General features: G+C 36.3%; 1 protein-coding gene and 1 long non-coding RNA gene across 4 annotated transcripts in view; one reads left to right on the forward strand and one right to left on the reverse strand.

Moving 5' to 3' along the window:
• The first annotated feature begins 393 nt into the window (after positions 1 to 393).
• LOC123516039 lies at positions 394 to 21,178 on the forward strand. Of its 3 annotated transcripts, XR_006678071.1 has the most exons (6): positions 621 to 751; positions 9,784 to 9,885; positions 12,771 to 12,942; positions 19,843 to 19,927; positions 20,395 to 20,581; positions 20,941 to 21,178. It is a non-coding gene; the product is annotated as an uncharacterized LOC123516039 (long non-coding RNA). The 3 variants fall into 3 exon arrangements; XR_006678070.1 differs by lacking the exon at positions 621 to 751 and adding an exon at positions 394 to 478 and having other exon boundaries at positions 20,395 to 21,178; XR_006678069.1 differs by having other exon boundaries at positions 20,395 to 21,178.
• LOC123516038 (dual oxidase-like) overlaps positions 13,458 to 21,365 on the reverse strand; it is an 89,345-nt gene continuing 81,437 nt past the window's right edge. The window contains exons 21-25 of the mRNA XM_045275044.1: positions 20,964 to 21,174; positions 20,384 to 20,548; positions 19,744 to 19,899; positions 15,492 to 15,620; positions 13,458 to 14,377 (exon numbers count right to left, since the gene is read on the reverse strand). Coding sequence (XP_045130979.1) covers positions 14,249 to 14,377; positions 15,492 to 15,620; positions 19,744 to 19,899; positions 20,384 to 20,548; positions 20,964 to 21,174 — 790 coding nt within the window. The 3' untranslated portion in view covers positions 13,458 to 14,248. The remainder of the gene's footprint in view (positions 14,378 to 15,491; positions 15,621 to 19,743; positions 19,900 to 20,383; positions 20,549 to 20,963; positions 21,175 to 21,365) is intronic.

The raw sequence follows: 21,365 nt of genomic DNA on the forward strand, positions 1-21,365 counted from the left end.
TCATCAGCAGCAATAATTTCCACTCAGCTGTGGACAATTCCAAACCTTTACCACACACCCTTGTAAGGAGACAACAAGTCCTTGTATAGTAACATTATCACACGCGCCAAGCAATGAAACCCAAGGTTCTGAAAGCCATTGCCATCAAACAAATTTGTTGTAGTAGGAGCCAAGCATTGTACTCTGTAACTTCTATATACCAAAAATGACCATGCGGCATGCAGTCACTCATGTAAGCTAGTAAATATAATAATCCAAAGGACATTGATATTATGATAAGTAAATTTGATATTTGAACCAGTTTTATTAGAATTTATTGAAACTTAGCAAACAAGAAAATCGCATAGGAGAGAATATAGTGACACCAGTACTACTGGAGAGACTGTCTATGACGTCAATTGCATGCCGCGACACAACCCAGCCCCAGCCTCGTCTTGATAGGTCGCTGTCAGGATGTGGGTGAGCTTTATAGCCATGCGTAAGTATGAAATGATATAGTAAATGTAAAGCGCGTGGATTGTGAAAAAAATGTAATGTTATCCAGATACTGAAGGTTTACGACATCCATTATGAAACTAATGAATTGAATCATTCGAAACCTACGGTAAGTCGTAAATATTGCAAACAGCAGCAAGTCCTTGGTGTGACAGTGCCGCCCGTGTGAGGTTGTGTTGTCACTCCATATTTAGATTGTTCTGTTGTGGTTTCCTGCCGAACTGTTTCCTGCTGTACACTGCACTAAGCCCGGTTGGTGAGTCCCATACTTCACTGACACAATCATGGTTCACTTTAGAAGTGGTCGAGGCCGTGGTAGAGGAGAAAATCTCAGAGGACAAATTTTCAGTCTTGAGAATATGGCCGCCCACTGCCTAGAACGTGAAGAACAGTGGTCAAGCTAGCATACCCTCCTCCTTCCAGCATATATCTCATACCTGGTCTTACTTCAGCGTACAGCAATAGTTCCAGTGATCTTTACGGTACATGTAACAACATTACAGGTAGGACAGGTGTCTTAGGCTGCATTTAACTGGTTTTACCCTCCCAATATGTGTCTAGGCCTATCTCAGCAGCTGATGACCAATATATAAAAGTACGATGGAACTGTTATTGTGTTTGTCAGCATTGAGTACCACACTAGTAGCAATAATGGTAATTGTGTCACAGTCAGCTCTTAAGCAACTCTTCCCAATAGTTTATAAACTTTGAGACAGTTCAATCACTTACTTCATTGGTAGCTGTTTTCTCCTGAACTCAGGCAATATCTCTAATTGTTCTCTACCTCACAACCCTACCCAACCTCCAGGCCATGATCCAGCTCTGCACCTGACAGGCATCACTTGCAGATACTCTGATTAAGGTCATCAGAGAGATTGAGAAAAGGCATAATTGCAGATACTCTCCATAATGATCAGGGACATCAAGACTCAGTTATTTGATGTCTTCAAGCATATGTTTGACAATGTTAACTCTTACCTCACTGCCACTACTCATCAAGGCATCACTGATAGTGAATCTTGAATTTAGCCCCACATGGCAGATACCACCTTGGTCATGAGATTCCCAACAGTCTGTGCTGAACTACTAATTTCTGTGAATTACTGAATGTTTTCCACATTTACAAAAGTACATACATATGTGAGAACTGTAGGAGCTAAACTATAATTTTTTGGGTGCTCTTCTCTGGCTGTGATCTGTATTACACATTTTGTTAATTTCAGTGCACACACACACACACACACACACACACACACACACACACACACACACACACACACACACACACACACACACACACACACACTACTGCATAGTGTAGTGGTTAGCACGCTTGACTCACAATCGAGAGGGTCCGGGTTCGAGTCCCCGGAAAGCGAGGCAAATAGGCAAGCCTCTTAATGTGTAGCCCCTGTTTACCTAGCAGTAAATAGGTACAGGATGTAACTCAAGGGGTTGTGGCCTCGCTTTCCTGGTGTGTGGAGTGTGTTGTGGTCTCAGTCCTACCCGATGATTGGTCACTGCGAGCTCTGAGCTCTTTCCGTAGGGGAAAGGCTGGGTGGGTGACCAGCAGATGACCGTGGTGAATAAAACACACACACACACACACACACACACACACACACACACACACACACACACACACACACACATCACAAGCAGCAGCAGAAGAAGTACTATATAGAAAAACGAAACTCAGAGAAACAGAAGGTTGCAAAGATATATATATAAAGAAAAATAGAAACGAGGAGGAAAGGAAGAGACACAATGAACTGGTGGCAGAAGCAAGAGAAAAAAATAATGAAAGGTCAGAGGAGGAGAAGAAGGCATTTTTTTGGAGAATTATAGGAGACAGGATAAGGAAATGGTATATAAAAGAGAAAGAAGAGAAAAGAATGGAGCAAGTTTAACTAAAATGATAAGAACAAGAGATTAAAAATGATGTATACAAACATAGATGGGATTTTATCTAGTAAATTAGAATTAAGAGATTACATAAAGAAAGAAGAACCAGATATTGTATGCCTGGTGGAAACAAAGTTAAATGAGGCAATAAAAATAGACATAGATAAAAGGTATAATATATGGAGGAGAGACAGAGTGGGTAAAGGAGGAGGAGGAGTCATGATGATGTTAAGGAAGGAGATAGTGGTAAATCAAGTGGAGTTTGGGAAGGAAAATCAGAAATACTGTATGTTAAGATGCATATTAACAAAAAGGAGTTAACAATCATTGGAACATATGTGCCACCAAAACAAACTCATGGACTAACCAAGAATATAGAGACATGATAGATGACACAATAAGGAGTCTTACAAGAATCATTAAGGAAAGGAGAAAAGTGATATTGGTAGGAGATTTCAACTGTAAGGAGGTAGACTGGGAAAATTATGAAAGTGGTATGGGGAAGATGCCTGGGAGATAGATTCCTGAACCTAATGATAGATAATTTGATGGTCCAAAGAGTAAAGGAAAACACAAGATTCAGAGGAAACGATGAGCCGGCAAGATTAGACCTAGTTTTTACAAGGGATATACCAATTAACGATGATATAAGATACAAGTGCCCATTGGGAAAGAGTGACCATGTAATATTAGAGATGGATATAGAAGAAGGAAAGGAAGATAGAGATGAATCATACAAAGGAGACCGATTAAATTACAGAAAGGCTGATATTGAGAATCTCAAGAACTATTTTAAAACGTAAACTGGGAGGAGATGGAAAACTCATTAACGGTTCAAGAGAAATATAACTTATTTTTGGAAATATACAAAACTGGGGTCAGGGAATATGTTCCGAAATATAGACCTAAAGAAGAAGGAAAGAAAGATTGGTTTAATGCAAGATGTGCTAGGGCAAAGGAGAAACGAGATGGAGCATGGAAAAGGTGGAGAAGAAACAGAAATCCAGAAAATAAGGAAAACTTCAAAACAGCAAGAAATGAATATGCTAAGGTGAGAAAGGAAGAAGAAAAGAACTATGAAAAGGACATTGTCGAAAAATGTAAGGAACAACCAAAATTGTTCTACAGATTCATAAATGGAAAAATAAGACAAAAAGAAACAATAGAAAGGTTAAAAGGAGAAACGGAATGGTGGAAGACCCAAAAGTATGGCAGAACTGTTAAATAGTAAATTTCATGAGGTCTTTACTAAGGAATCCAAATTTGAAAGACCACAGGGTAATAGAGACTGTCTATATGAAAGAGATTAAAGTAACCAAGCTTGAAATAAAAAGTTGATGACGGAATTGGATGAGGAAAAGGCAATGGGACCGGATGAAGTCTCAGGCAGAATACTGAAAGAATGTAGGGAAGAACTAGCAAGTCCAATATACAACATCATAAAATGCTCAATAGAAAATGGAACAGTGCCAGTGGAGTGGAAAAGAGCTGAGGTGGTTCCCATATATAAGAGCGGAAGGAAGGAAGAACCTTTAAATTACAGACCGGTATCACTAACTAGTGTAATATGCAAGATGTGTGAAAAAGTAATAAAGAAGCAATGGATCGAGTTTCTTGAAGACAACAAAATATTATCAAATAGCCAATTTGGTTTTAGAAAAGGTCGGTCATGTGTGACAAATTTATTGAGTTTCTACTCTAGAATAGTTGATAAAGTACAAGAGAGAGAGGATGGGTTGACTGTATTTATTTAGATCTAAAAAGGCTTTTGATAAAGTGCCACATGAAAGATTACTATGGAAGTTAGAGGAGAAGGGTGGCTTAAAAGGAAGCACATTGAGATGGATGAAGAATTACTTAAGGGGAGAGAAATAAGGACGATAGTTAAAGATATGAAGTCCAAGTGGAGAACAGTAGACAGCGGAGTGCCACAGGGGTCAGTATTGGCACCAATACTTTTCTCGTATATATAAATGACATGCCAGAGGAGTGAACAGCTACATAAATCTGTTTGCGGACGATGCGAAACTGTGCAGAGTCATTAAACAAAAGAGGATTGTGAAATACTACAGGAAGACTTAAACAAGATCTGGAAATGGAGCAAAAAATGGGAGATGGAATTCAATGTGGACAAAAGCCATGTCATGGAAATGGGAAAAAGTGAAAGACGACCAGTGGGAATCTATAAGATGGGAGATGGAGTAGAACTAGAAAAAGTAAAAAAGGAAAAGGACTTGGGAGTGACAATGGAAGAAAATAATCAACGGTTAGCCATATTGATAGAATTTTCAGAGAGACGTATAATTTGCTAAGGAATATTGGAGTAGCATTTCACTATATGGACAAGGAAATGATGAAGAAATTGATAAGTACTAAAATAAGACCTAGATTGGAATATGCAGGAGTTGTGTGGACTCCCATAAAAGAAACACATAAGAAAATTAGAGACTACAAAAATGGCTACAAGAATGGTTCCAGAATTTAAAGGGATGGCATATGAGGAGAGACTAAAGGCAATGGATCTACCAACCTTGGAGCAGAGAAGAGAGAGGGGATCTGATACAAGTTTATAAATTGATTAACGGAATGGATGAAGTGGATAATGAGAAACTGATCCTGAGAGAAGAATATGACTTTAGAAGCACAAGATCGCATAGTAAGAAACTAAGGAAGGGACGATGTCTGAGAGATGTTAAAAATTTAGTTTCCAAAAGATGTGTTGAGACTTGGAACAGTTTGAGTGAGGAAGTGGTATCAGCAAAGAGTGTACATAGTTTTAAAGAAAAATTGGATAAGTGTAGATATGGAGACGGGACCACACGAGCATAAAGCCCAGGCCCTGTAAAACTACAACTAGGTAAATACAACTAGGTAAATACACACACACACACACACACACACACACACACACACACAGACACACATAGACATAGGGTGAGAGTGTTCATAGCAGAGTATAGAATGAAAGAATTGTGACCTTGTTGTGTGGTGTGTGCCTGGTCTCAGGATCTGAAGATTGGAAATAATGAGCTCTGAGATCAGAAAATGGCTGTCTGAAATGAGCAGATCAAACAGTGAATTACACACATACATGAAAAGAAGATGAGGATGAGGATGTGTGAAGGATATTGAAAATACAGTAAGAGATGGAAAAATGGAATGCATTGGATAAGGAAGTGTTAAGACATATGCATAACTAAAAAAAAAAAGAGTTAACAATCATTGTAACATATGTGCCACCAAAAACAAATTCATGGACCAATCAAGAATATAAAGACATGATAGATGACACAATAAGGAGTCTAACGAGAATTGTAAAGAAAGGAAAAAAGTTATATTAGTAGGAGATTTCAACTGTAAAGAAGTGGACTGGGAAAATTATGAAAGTGGTATGGGGGAAGAAGCCTGGGGAGAAAGATTCTTGAACCTAATGATAGACAATATGATGGACCAGAGAGTAAAGGAATGCACAAGATTCAGAGGAAACGACGAGCGAGATTGGACCTAGTTTTACAAGGGGTATACAAATGAATGATGATATAAGATATAAGTGCCCATTGGGAAAGAGTGACCATGTAATATTAGAAATAGATATAGAAGAGGGAAAGGAAGATAGAGACGATTCATACAAAGGAGACCGATTAAATTACAGAAAGGCTGATATTGAGAATCTCAAGAACTATTTTAAAACGTAAACTGGGAGGAGATGGAAAACTCAGAGACAATGCAAGAGAAATATAACTTATTTTTGGAAATATACAAAACAGGAGTCAGGAATATGTCCCAAAATATAGACCTAAAGAAGAAGGAAAGAAAGATTGGTTTAATGCAAGGTGTGCTAGGGCAAAGGAGAAAAGAGATGGAGCATGGAAAAGGTGGAGGAGAAATAGAATCCAGCAAATAAGGAAAACTTCAAGGCAGCGAGAAATGAATATGTTAAGGTGAGGAAGGAAGAGGAAAAGAACTTGAAAAGGACATTGTCGAAAAATGTAAGGAGCAACCAAAATTGTTCTATAGATTCATAAATGGAAAAATTAGGCAAAAGAAACAATAGAAAGGTTAAAAGGAGAGAATGGGATGGTGGAAGACCCAAAAGTATGGCAGAACTATTAAATAAAAATTCCAGGAGGTCTTTACTAAGGAATCCAAATTTGAAAGGCCACAGGGTAATAGAGACAATCTATATGAAAGAGATTAAAGTAACCAAGCTTGAAATAAAAGAGTTAATGAAGGAACTGGATGAAGAGAAGGCAATGGGACCAGATGAAGTCTCAGGCAGAATACTGAAAGAATGTAGGGAAGAACTAGCAAGTCCTATATACATCATCATAAAATGCTCAATAGAAAATGGAACAGTACCAGTAGAATGGAAAAGAGCTGAGGTGGTTCCCATATATAAGAGCAGAAGGAAGGAAGAACCTTTAAATTACAGACCGGTATCACTAACTAGTGTAATATGCAAGATGTGTGAAAGAATAATAAAGAAACAACGGATCGAGTTCCTTGAAGACAACAAATTGATATCAAATAGCCAATTTGGTTTTAGAAAAAGACGGTCGTGTGTAACTAATTTATTGAGTTTCTATTCTAGAATAGTTGATAGAGTACAAGAGAGAGAGGGATGGGTTGACTGTATTTATTTGGATTTAAAAAAGGCGTTTGACAAAGTGCCACATGCAAGATTACTATGGAAGTTAGAGGAGAAGGGTGGAAGCACATTGAGATGGATAGAACATTATTTGAGAGGGAGAGAAATAAGGACGGTAGTTAAAGATATGAAGTCCAAGTGGAGAGCAGTAGAAAGCGGAGTGCCACAGGGGTCAGTATTGGCACCAATACTTTTCCTCATTTATATTAACGACATGTCAGAAGGAGTGAACAGCTACATAAATCTGTTTGCAGATGATACGAAACTGTGCAGAGTTATAAAGCAAAAGGAGGATTGTGAAATACTGCAAGAAAACCTAAATAAGATCTGGGAATGGAGTAAAAAGTGGAAATGGAATTCAATGTGAACAAAAGCCATGTCATGGAAATGGGAAAGAGTGAAAGACGACCTGTGGGAATCTATAAGATGGGAGATGGAGTAGAACTGGAGAAAGTAAAAAGGAAAAGGACTTAGGAGTGACGATGGAAGAAAACAATCAACCAGTAAGCCATATTGATAGAATTTTTAGAGAAACATATAATTTGCTAAGGAATATTGGAGTAGCATTTCACTACATGGACAAAGAAATGATGAAGAAATTGATAAGTACTATAATAAGACCCAGATTGGAATATGCAGGAGTAGTGTGGACCCCTCATAAAAAGAAACACATAAGGAAATTGGAGAGACTACAAAAAATGGCTACAAGAATGATTCCAGAATTTGAAGGGATGACATATGAGGAGAGACTAAAGGCTATGGATCTACCAACCCTGAAACAAAGAAGGGAGAGAGGAGACCTGATACAAGTTTATAAATTGATCAACAGAATGGACCAAGTGGATAATGAGAAACTGATCCTGAGAGAAGAATATGACATCCAAAGCACAAGATTGCATAGTAAAAAGCTGAGAAGAGGAAGATGTCTGAGGGATGTTAAAAAATATAGTTTCCCACAAACATGTATTGAGGCGTGGAACAGTTTAAATGAAGAAGTAGTGTCTGCAACGAGTGTGCATTCTTTTAAAGTAAGATTGGATAAGTGTCGATATGGAGACGGGGCCACACGAGCATAAACTACAACTAGGTAAATACACTGTCGGAGGCGGACACAGACTATATATATATATATATATATATATATATATATATATATATATATATATATATATATATATATATATATATATATATATATATATATATATATATATATATATATATATATATATATATATATATATATATATATATATATATATATATATATATATATATATATATATATATATATATATATATATATATATATATATATATATATATATATATATATATATATATATATATATATATATATATATATATATATATATATATATATATATATATATATATATATATATATATATATATATATATATATATATATATATATATATATATATATATATATATATATATATATATATATATATATATATATATATATATATATATATATATATATATATATATATATATATATATATATATATATATATATATATATATATATATATATATATATATATATATATATATATATATATATATATATATATATATATATATATATATATATATATATATATATATATATATATATATATATATATATATATATATATATATATATATATATATATATATATATATATATATATATATATATATATATATATATATATATATATATATATATATATATATATATATATATATATATATATATATATATATATATATATATATATATATATATATATATATATATATATATATATATATATATATATATATATATATATATATATATATATATATATATATATATATATATATATATATATATATATATATATATATATATATATATATATATATATATATATATATATATATATATATATATATATATATATATATATATATATATATATATATATATATATATATATATATATATATATATATATATATATATATATATATATATATATATATATATATATATATATATATATATATATATATATATATATATATATATATATATATATATATATATATATATATATATATATATATATATATATATATATATATAGAGATATATAGATATATATTCTATATAATGATATATATCATACAGCTAAGGGAATATATATGATAGAGAGAGATAGAGAATAGAGAGAGAGTACATTATTCTGACTAATGACTTACTTCATACAGCTAAGGGGAAAACTGATAGAGCAGATACAGAATAGAAGAAAAAGAATGAAGAAAGATTGAGAATATTGGTGAACTGAATACGGGTAAGATAAAGAAGAAGGTCTTGTACAGTGATGCTAAGATGAATTTCGTGCAAGTAATTGATGCAAGTTATAAAATTGTACTGAACAGTTGATGCTTATGAAAGATTAAGATTATTTGGTTACATGAAGGTTAATTATTTACAGTAGCTATGATATGCATGTTTATTCAGTTTCAAGTTCATTGCTGGAGAAAATTGCATTGTTTTCCTCATGTCACAATCCTTGCTTCAAGTTCGTAACTAAGAAAGTATTGCATATTTGTGTTAGTGTTTTTAATAGTATCAATTTGAACATTTGGTTGGGTTCTAGGCTAAGATATTCAGGATTAAGATAGATTTATAAATGACAATTTGTATTCATACTGTCATTCATTTACAGATTTAATATGTCAAGAGGAAATCAAGAGATTATTGGTCTGCATATACAAGAACAAAAGATTTCACAAGCTTAGATGTTTGGCTTCATCCTGCTAGACAACAGGTAAAGTTATTATTCAATTAATTCCACTTTGAAACAACTTCTTTGGGAGGAAATTTGTTTCAAAGTGTAAGTAGATTCATGTCATGACATTTTATATAAAATGTCCAAATCTTAATCATGTGTAGTTACTTGTCTTGAGAATAAAGTAGTAAGAGAGAGAGAGGAGGATGGGCCCAACCCACAGTTGTTACAATTCCACAGCCTGAGAAGCAGGGATGCCTTTAGAACAAGAAAGAAAATGTGCACCTCTGTAAAAATTTATTGAAGATTTGTCATCAAATCAGAATTTTAAAATCCACAATTGATATTACATTGTTAATCTCTCTCTCAAGAGACAAGAAATTAAAAGATACTATTGAATGGAGTCTGTGGTGAGGCTAACTGTAGGTGTAATCCAAGCTTTAATCCAGTGGTAGACTGAGGACAAGGCAATGTTGTGTGAAGATGCAACTGTTGAACTTTTATTAGCTATAGGTGATACAAATAAATAGTAATAGACTAATTGACAACTGCAGCTCTTCCCTGTTGCTGTTGATCTTTGATGACAAGAACAGATGTCACATTGGAGGGATACATGTTGATGACTTCCATACTCACTTGGATGGGGGAGGAAATCAGGTAGTTTTGTGTGGCTTCTTAATGATGGTGATCCTGTCTGATGCTGAGATCATCACACATCTGCCTCACTGCCACAAGGTGCTGAGTGAAAGTAATGATCATGATGATGATGTAGAGCAAGGGTTCTCAACCTTTTTTTTTTATTAACTACCCTCTTGAGTTATAAGACTATCTTCCCCAATAGTCTGACATTGAACAGAATGTTAATTTAGTGACTGACATTAACCCAATATGCAGTGGTACTTTAAAAAATATTAGTAGATCACCCATCTAAGTATCCCTGAAATGTTAATTTAGTAACTGACACTAACTCAATATGCAATGGTACTGCAGAGGACGTTATTAGATCACCCATTTAAGTATCCTTGGAAATCTTGTGAACCCCTTGGGGTTTGCAAAGCTGAGGTTGAGAACCCCTGATATAGAGGATGCAGCTTCTCCATCCTTGCCTTGTACTGTGATAGACAAATGTTGAGCCTTCAGTGTGTGAAGCAGGAGTTCATTAAACTACTTAGTCTTCAGAATATCTTGAGATTCAGACATCTTAATTCCAGGCTTCATAAAAGGAGCAGATGAATCCATACAGACCAACATAACTTTCACAAACTCAGCCACCCACCCATCGACCTACCTGTTGAGTTGTTAGTTGATTATGGTAGTACCTCACCTCCAAGTACTTGAGGAATTCAGATTACCCATTACACCAGTCTGCACACCAGCACAGCTTGACACTTTTCCAGATCACTTTTTCAGTTCACCTGTATTGCCTTACAAAGTCTTTTCTGTTGTCTGACTCATGCTGCTGCTGGACTTGTCTGATCAGCCTTGGTCCTGGTCTCGGTCTTGATTTTGTAGTTATATTATGAGCCCAAGTGGAGAGCTATGAGGGTATCACAGGTATGGTAGTTGTCCTGTCTTTTTCAGAAGACAAAGGGCAGAGGGTTGTTGGTAGGGGACAACTTCTGCTGTGGCAAGTAGAGTAGGCAAGTTGAAGGTTGTGACACCTAAAGCTTGGAGTTGTGATAGGAATATGACTTGATGGGGGTGGAAGTGTTGGCACTGCAGCAAGTAATGTTCTGTGGTCTCAGGGACAAAGAGGCACCAGGTTTAGGTTTTTTGGGACAATTACAGACCCAGTGTTCAACAGATTAAAGGTATTTAGAGGGTTCACCACCTGATTTTTTTTTTTTTTTTTTTTTTTTCCTCCATCACTGCTGCTTTTGATTCCAAAACGTGCAGTACACTCCATGGCCCTGTACCACAGTGCGATATGTAGGTAACTCATGTAACTCTCTGTAAACTAATAAAATCCACTATAGCGGGAAAAAGTTACAACATTGGGGTTTTAGGACGTTTCTGTGCACTATGGTCCTGCACAGCCTCTGGAGGTACAGTGGACCCTCAGACTTGAACAATTCAGACTTGGAACAAAAATTTCAGTAATTTTTATCCTTGGAGTTCGAACAAGATTCAGATTGGATTGGAACAACTCAAAGGCAGCTGAATCCGGCAAATCTGGGTGACGCTAGTGCCATTGGCGGGAAGTAAACATCAGTTCCCGCTTTCTTTTGATTCCACGTTGTTGCCTTGCTCTTATTCTCAGCTTTAGTCAGGACATTTGACCAGTTTTTCGTTTGACCAGAGTCAATTAACCGGGTAGGATGGTTGAGTAATATTTCATATAAATACACTGATCTTGTATTTTATGGGAGACTGTGGCACAGTGGATAAGGTGGTGAGCGTGGGATTGGGCAGATGTCTACGTGTAGGTTTGAATCCCACCACATACAGCCTTAAAACACTTTGCCATTTGTCTAGTGGTTTAAAGTTACTTATGTGTCACCATGATACCCAGGTTTTAGGTGGTTACACCCAAGATGAGCTTGGGTGGTGATATGGACCTTAATATGGGTACCACTATAAATAAAATTGCCTGCGCCACTAATGGGCGGAAGCTGAACAGCGCTTCCTAATATTCTTCAAGTGTGCCTACAGGCGCTATAGGCATTATCCTCATGTATTTTTCTAATTTTATTTTTCTTGATTTCATCTTAGCTTTTGCTATCCAAATTGAGATCCTCTTCCTGTCCCTTCCTTTCAAAATCTTCCCTGCCATGCCAAATGCCTCAGCTTCACCTGTCACTGAGTCACTGTCATTGAGCCATCATCTCTTCCTACTTCTTTTCATTTATCTTGTATTCTCTTTTCTTTTTCTTCATTTCTTGATCAACTGCTGTAGTCTATTTTGTTTATTTCTCATATTGCAGTAGGAAGTTCAGCAAAGAAAAAAAAGTGCGAGAGCCTGCAAGCAGGAGCGGAGCATGATGTAACTCTTCCCTTCACCTTTCTTTGCCGCACTGGCAGGGTGGTGTATGGCAAGGTGGGAAGGAAGCAAATGATTTGAGGGGTGGAGCCTCATCACAGAGACCAATATTACTGGTAAGATGACAAGGAAAAACAGGCAATATACTTAGAGTATTTATTACATCACGCCCACCTCTTGGCATATGCCACTCATGTCCATCTAAACACATCAGAATGAGTGTTGCTGTACACATAGGACCGTGATTCATATACAATATGAATTCTGAATATTTTTCCTACAATAATCTGCAGGAATTGAAAAAATAACTTTTCATCATAATTTACTAAATCTCGACCATAGCATGCCATTAACATCAATCCCTAATCCCAGTTACATTTAACACTACCTACCAGTATCTACTCACTCACTCACACATCAATTTGGGTTACACAAGGAAGTTCTGTTTGTGTTCACTTATTGCTTCTCTCACATGTGCTTACCAAATAATATTTTGCTAAGTTGTCAATATTTCCTTCTAGAGCCAAAATAACATGGCTAGTCTAGCTAGAAAGTTAGCCTAATATTTTCTCTACAGATACATCCTAAAATTTATCTCTGGTAATAATTGAGGCAGATCTTAAAAACTCAGTATGTTTTATTTTATTTTATTTTTAAATTCACTTCACATATTCCACAAGTGTGACAACTGCCACCAGAACAATGAAAAAATATTTATATATAAAGTTTCATAACTTTATATGACTTCATCATGACTTCACTGCCACTAGAACAATTAAGCAAGGAAAAATACATCATTCATTTGCATACAACTGCCAACAAATGAAAACTGAAAGGTATATACAGTGGCACTGCACAAAGTGTAATTTTGTTTTGGTGACACTATTTGGAGACAATTAATTAGATTGTTAATTTTTTGTGTTACAATACTATTATCATCAGCTTATGTCTTTTGATTATACGTACACATTTGCCAGTTTAATGTTTGGAAAAATAATTTCAGCACTAATTAGTTATAAAGTGTGCAGTACTACTGTACATTTACAAGATATGTTTGGCATGTAACTTTAATCTTACTGTAGAGTAATATTGCATAATTTTGAATAAAAACTAGACAAGATTCAATTGGGTTACATATATGTACTAAAATTTTTCCTATTTTCATTTAGAATACTGCTAGAAGTGCTTCACCATGTAGCACTAAGAAAACGATCACCATTAACACATATCAGAGTGAAGATGAGGATAAGTGATTGCTATGTACACAGATCAGAGAAAAGAAAGAGTTAGATATAAAAAGATGGCTAGGATGGTTCAACATACATAAAGGAAATCAATAAAATGCACAACAGAGGGCACTTGAGAAAACAGGGGATGGGGGTAGCACCAGATAGAGGTGGCCCACACTGAGTTGCTTTGAACTCAGCCAAAGTTCTCGAAGTGGTGGATGAAGTATGGCAGCCGGCGGCCTCGGTTTACCTGCTCACAGGCAGTACTTATACTCCTGGTGAGTGGGTTTGGCCCACAGCTGAACACCCCAATTTTAGACACCTGCAAGAAATAAATTCTTGTAACTAATATGAATATATACACGTATATATATTTTTTTAAGCTCATTCCCAGTTACAATGACAATGTATGGCATCTTTATAAGGATCTACCAGAGAGAAGAGAAAAATAGATCCTGCAGTTTTTAGTCAATACAATGTTTGGTGGAGGTGGTTGTAGAACAAAAAAAATGTCAGGTATTTTTCTCTTTTAACAGGTCTTTTCATAATATTCTTTTGTGTAACACCTGCCAAATAAGATACATATGTAACTCAACTTTGTTTTTAACGTTTTAGTGAACATCAAGGAAAGTAGAAAATGCAAGAACAGACATATGATAGCCAAAGTTGATGTTGCTGTATAAAAGGGATGAATACACCGATTTGAAATCCCAGAGTCTGTCACTGAATTGGCTATTGATGATTCAAGGAAGTAGTAATCAGTATGATGCTCTAAATATTATACTTGGCCAAGATAATTAAGTTGAGTTCAATTAATTTTATATTTAATAAGAACACAGTTTAGTCTTACTGATTATTTAGATTTGTTATGAAACCATACAATTCATAGCAAGTCACTAATAGAGGGCAGGTCTACCACGTGTAGGCCTGATGGCATCTTGCAACTTCCCTCATTTTCTTGTGTTCATATTCAAAACAGGCAATGTATCCAAGATAAATGTCCACTTACATTATTTCCTACAAACCTCACTCTTAAAGATACAAGAACTTTTCAGTGACTATACAAGAGGGAATACTATGTGCTGAAATTCTGAACAACAGGAAATATGCCAAATTTATCTCTATGTAAGATGCTACAAATTCCACTTCGATTTTGGTAAATAATTCATGAGTAAAGTACCTCCATACAATAACATTAAGAATGTTTTTAATTTCAATTACGAATCTCAATCAGGTTTAGTATATTTTACTGATTCTCTCTCTCTCTCTCTCTCTCTCTCTCTCTCTCTCTCTCTCTCTCTCTCTCTCTCTCTCTCTCTCTCTCTCTCAATAATACTCTAGCATGAATTTTGCTATTCATGCAAGTGGATTCAAAGTGTTGCTAGTATTATTGTTGCTACTTTAACTTTTCATTACCAAGATGTAGGCCTACTTACATAGCTGTGCTTCTTCTGTACAAACTTGAGGAACGAAGTCATGTCTGGTCGGCCAAAGTGGTTTATTGCCTTGAGTCCAGTGAACATGCTTCTTTTGCTGAGGCGCTGGAAGTGATTCTCACAGATGTACTGAAAATAAATGCAAATAATATTGAAATGAATAACACATAAGTAACATTTTACACTGTACAATCAACTTTCAATAAATGGGAGTTTGTATATATATATATATATATATATATATATATATATATATATATATATATATATATATATATATATATATATATATATATATATATATACACACACACACACACACACACAGTAGTCCTCGTTTTTACGATAGTTTGGTTTATGATTAATTTGCAGATACGATAGTTGACAATTACTACCATTTTTTTTTTATTTACGATAAAAAATTCGCAGTTATGGTATTTAGAATTCCTGCCAACTATGAACTAGTCACTTTCGGCCCGCCACTACAAACACAGTGAAATCTCGTGCTCGGTGATATACTTACATTATTCTCCGTGATATACTTACATTATTCTCCGCATATAGGTAATACCAATCCTTGTCCAAAATGTCAGAGAAATGTAATTTAGATCGTGGTGAAGACATCAAGACTGCAAAAAGCTTTCAGTTTTATTGACTCAGCAATGGAATTGCTGCAAGAACATGACCCTAACCCCAAAAGAAGTAGCAATGTGGTTAATCAGATGGAACAGGCGATGAAAATCTAGAGAATTATATGATGAGAAACGTAAAAAGGCGAAACAGTCCACAACCACACTTTTTTTCAAACCTATAGCTAGACCATCCAATTCACACACTGGACCTTTAACTTGTCAATATAAAGCTCGGTTATCAACTTCAAGTGACTAGTTTGAAGGATATGATTCACCTGCTTCACACTTGGCCGGTGCATCACCCACTTCAGCTGATCATTTTCCTGTGAGCTAGGGTAAGGACAGAGCTTTGTTCACAACCATGTGTACAGGCTGTTTGATTGCCAGATATTTTCACCACAATAAGCCTTTGGTGTTTATGTAAGTTTGTAAATAAAAAAAAACTGCAGACAGAACACATGAGAATGTTATTCTGACAACCGTGGCAGCACAACTGGCGGAGGGGAGGAGAGGCCAAGGAGCCTTTGTTTACAACCAGATGTAGACATTTGACTATCAGGTATTTTTTTTAGTATTAAATTGAACTTTAGTGTGAGTATTGAAAAGTTTGACTATTAAGACGTTCGAGTATTGAGTCTCATTATATATATATATATATATATATATATATATATATATATATATATATATATATATATATATATATATACGTATACTGTATTATTTTTTTATTTTCGTTATCTAAATCTATTTTTGAACTTGTCATATTTGAAATATTGATCATAGTATTACTATATTTAAAAATTCTGACCAGCTTCTTTCAAAATTATCCATACAAGATATTCAAGAGTCAATACAGATTTTTTTAAAGTATCCTAATAACCAGTGTTGTATATATATCTGTATGAACATGAGATTTATGTTAACAAAATTTTAGCTCATATCACAAGGGCATATGCAATAGCTATGACATCTAGCACTGGTGAGTTCTCCTCTGTCTTCTCTCACATGCCAGATGTATGCTATGCACCTCAGCTTGAGCGATCGGTTGAACTGATTTGTGCCATTACATTATTTAGCAGTCTGCTCCTGACTAATGCAATAGCAAGCAATGTAGTTATTTTTCTGGGAATTTTAGCATCTCTTTCATGTGGCGAGCAATAAGGAAAAGTAATTTAATACCAAAACAAACATCCTTAAAGACTGTTCTCATGTAACAGAAGAAGAATACAGATGTAATGCTCAGCTACCCTTGTCCATTGTTCAGGGCATAGTTACATATTTGATATTCCTCTATGGAATGATTATTGCTTCCGTGTCAGAGACCCATCTCTTTGTGCTGAACGCATAACAGAGATGTTAGTATCTGGCATGGAGGCGTACATTCCTCATTCTTTTTCTCAACCTAAACCTTCTAAACCTTGGTTTAACTTAGCCTGTTCTCGAGAGGTTGCCCACAAAAGGTACTTGAGCCTTCCATCTCCTGAATCTCATGCACTTTGTATCTCTGCCCGGAATCATGCCAGGTCTGTTCTTCAACTTGCCAAACACTCTTTCATAAATAGGAAATGTCAAAATCTTTCAAACTCTCCTCGTGACTTCTGGCATCTAGCCAAAAACATCTCAAATAACTTCACTTCTTCATCTTTCCCTCCTTTATTTCATCCTGATGGCACCACTGCCATCTCTTCTGTCTCTAAAGCTGAACTCTTTTCTCAAACCTTTGCTCACAACTCCACCTTGGACGATTCTGGGCTTGTCCCTCCCTCTCCTCCTCCCTCTGACTATTTCATGTCTACAATCAAAATTCTTCGTAATGATGTTTTCCATGCCCTTGCTGGCCTAAACCCTCGGAAGGCTTATGGACCTGATGGGGTCCCTCCTATTGTTCTCAAAAACTGTGCTTCTGTGCTTGCACCTTGCCTGGCCAAACTCTTCCAACTTTGTCTATCGACTTCTACCTTTCCTTCCTGCTGGAAGTTCGCCTACATTCAGCCTGTTCCTAAAAAGGGTGACCGTTCTAACCCCTCAAACTACCGTCCTATAGCTTTAATCTCTTGCTTGTCTAAAGTTTTTGAATAGGAAGATTCTCAAACATCTGTCACTTCACAATCTTCTGTCTGATCGCCAGTATGGCTTCCGTCAAGGTCGCTCTACTGGTGATCTTCTGGCTTTCCTTACTGAGTCTTGGTCATCCTCTTTTAGAGATTTCGGTGAAACTTTTGCTGTTGCGTTAGACATATCAAAAGCTTTTGATAGAGTCTGGCATAAAGCTTTGATTTCAAAACTGCCCTCCTACGGCTTCTATCCTCTCTGCAACTTTATCTCAAGTTTCCTTTCCGACCGCTCTATTGCTGCTGTGGTAGACGGCTACTGTTCTTCTCCTAAACCTATTAATAGTGGTGTTCCTCAGGGTTCTGTCCTGTCACCCACTCTCTTTCTATTATTCATTAATGACCTTCTTAACCAAACTTCTTGCCCTATCCACTCCTACGCTGATGATACCACCCTACATCTTTCCACGTTCTTTCAGAGACGTCCAACCCTTCAGGAAATCAACAGATCACGCGGGACGCCACGGAACGCCTGACTTCCGATCTTTCTAAGATTTCCGATTGGGGCAGAGAAAATCTAGTAGTTTTCAATGCCTCAAAACTCAATTCCTCCATCTATCAACTCGACACAACCTTCCAGACAACTATCCCTCTTCTTCAATGACACTCAACTGTCTCCTCTTCCACAATGAATATCCTCGGTCTGTCCTTTGCTCATAATCTTAACTGGAAACTTCACATCTCATCTCTTGCTAAAACAGCTTCTATGAAATTAGGTGTTCTGAGGCGTCTCCGACAGTTTTTCTCGCCCTCCAACTGCTTACTCTGTATAAGGGCCTTATCCGTCCCTGTATGGAGTACTCTTCGCATGTTTGGGGGTTCCAGTCACACAGCTTTGCTTGATAGGGTGGAATCGAAAGCTCTTCGTCTCATCAACTCCCTCCTCTGACTAACTGTCTTCAGTCTCTTTCTCACCGCCGAAATGTTGCATCCCTTTCTATATTTTATCGCTATTTTCATGGTAACTGTTCTACTGATCTTGCTAACTGCATGCCTCCCCTCCTCCTGCGGCCACGCTGCACAAGGCTTTCTTCTTCCTCTCATCCCTATTCTGTCCAACTCTCTAATGCAAGAGTTAACCAGTACGCTCAATCATTCATCCCTTTCACTGGTAAACTCTGGAACTCCCTCCCTGCACCTGTATTTCCGAATTCTTACAACTTGTCTTCTTTTAAGAGGGAGGTATCGAGGCATTTGCTCCCCTAATTCTGGCTGACAATTTTGGCACTTTTTGAACTCTTTGGAGAGCCAGCGCTCAAGTGGGCCTTTTTCTAACTTTCTTTTTTTTTTGCCCTTGGCTGGCCCTCTTCCCTACGTAAAAAAAAATGACAAGGGAATATGTCTAGTGCTGCCACCTGGTGACACTAGTTATGAAACTCCCCACTATGCATGTGGTGTACTTAAGAGGTATAGTTCAGACCTAGTATGTCTCCTTAAATCCACAAAACACTCACCAGCATAGTTGTTCTGACCTAGTATGTTTCCTTAAATGCACAAAACACTCACCAGCATAGTTGTTCTCAAATCAAACTTATGGAAGAACTGGGTGATGAAAATGTGCATCTCAAGAACATTAGTGACATCCTTGCGCTCCACATCCCGCAGCACGTCAATGAACCACTCAAACTGGCGGTGGGTGGGGCAGATCCAGAGGAAGTATACCTGAGGGGATAAAAGGAGGAAGTATAAGGTATGATATACTGCCTTACACTTTGATTTTATGTTAGTGTATGGTTTAGGTCTTACTGATAGGTACAAATCCATAACAATACAATCTTGAATAAGAGAGAGAGAGAGAGAGAGAGAGAGAGAGAGAGAGAGAGAGAGAGAGAGAGAGAGAGAGAGAGAGAGAGAGAGAGAGAGAGAGAGAGAGAGAGAGACCCTGCATGCTTTGGGATCCAAGGGATTCCCAAGTGCACAGTTTCAAATCCTGGCCAGGTTCCAAGTGTGGGAAGGACTTCTATACTTGAAGTAACAGTTCCTTAACTGGTAGGCTTTCAGATAGGAGCTACCAAAAAAACAATCCTTTAGCCCATAAATTCCTCTGACAACCCCACATTGAATATATATAGAAAAAAAAAGATACTAATCTTCTGTTTGAAGACTTGCGCATGCTTATTAATGATTATTAGCCCATATTCCTTACTTTTTTACAAGCAACTCCTGAGTATCTGTTGGTGGAGGTGCCAAATACTAAGTCATTGAGGATGGAGGCATAGGGTGTCACACCAATGCCACCGCCCACCATCACTGCCACCTCAAACTTGTACCAGTCTTGATTGCCACCACCAAATGGACCTTCAAGACGGATCTGAGGGATAATGCTCTACTGTGAGATAGAAAGGTATACATAAAAAACAATAGAATTTAGTCTGTATAGCTATTAATTTTAAAGATTATAGAAAATTACATTTAACTGAGATAACTGTACTAGTGATCACATAACTCCTCTAATATGTAAAACATGCCAGCACTACTTCAGTTATAATATTTATAGTGTAACCATTTTAAGACTTCATTTAATTAGTATGAATGCTTTATGGCAAGGATATTGAAAAAATTTTGAAGACAAATCCACAGTGTGATCTGAAAAACAGATGTTAAACTAAACAAAACTATTGAGAAATTCTTATAGATGCAGTTTACAAAAAATGAGCTGTTACAACTTTTCGTAACACTACATAGCAAAGTGACTTTCCTCAGATAAATGGAAATAAATGACTTACCTTGGGGGGATTCTCTTCATCATGAACATAATTGTGAGGGTCAAAGAACTTGCGGAGCTTCCACGTCCATGGACCCTGAGCCTTGATGTGGCAGGAAAGGAAGTTTTCATGTGGTGCTGAGGTGAGAGTGAAAGAGTGGTACTCAGACTGCCTGAAGGCAGTGCAGGAGAGACGCACCCATTGCCCACTGAGGTACTTGAAGTTTGGTGGCCTGTGGAGAAGTCATGTATGCTAATAATGTAACTTTTGTATAACTAAGGTAAATCAAATTCCTTTTCAGTTTACTTTAATGTCTTACTGTACAAAAACTAATGCTAGTAAGTGGTAGTGGTGTTATTTTTTCATTCATCTGTGGCAAACCATAAAGAGAAACTGCAGCATCCCAGGCACAACTAGGTAGCA

The sequence above is a fragment of the Portunus trituberculatus genome, chromosome 40 (genome assembly GCF_017591435.1).
Source record: "Portunus trituberculatus isolate SZX2019 chromosome 40, ASM1759143v1, whole genome shotgun sequence".
Taxonomy (NCBI): domain Eukaryota; kingdom Metazoa; phylum Arthropoda; class Malacostraca; order Decapoda; family Portunidae; genus Portunus; species Portunus trituberculatus.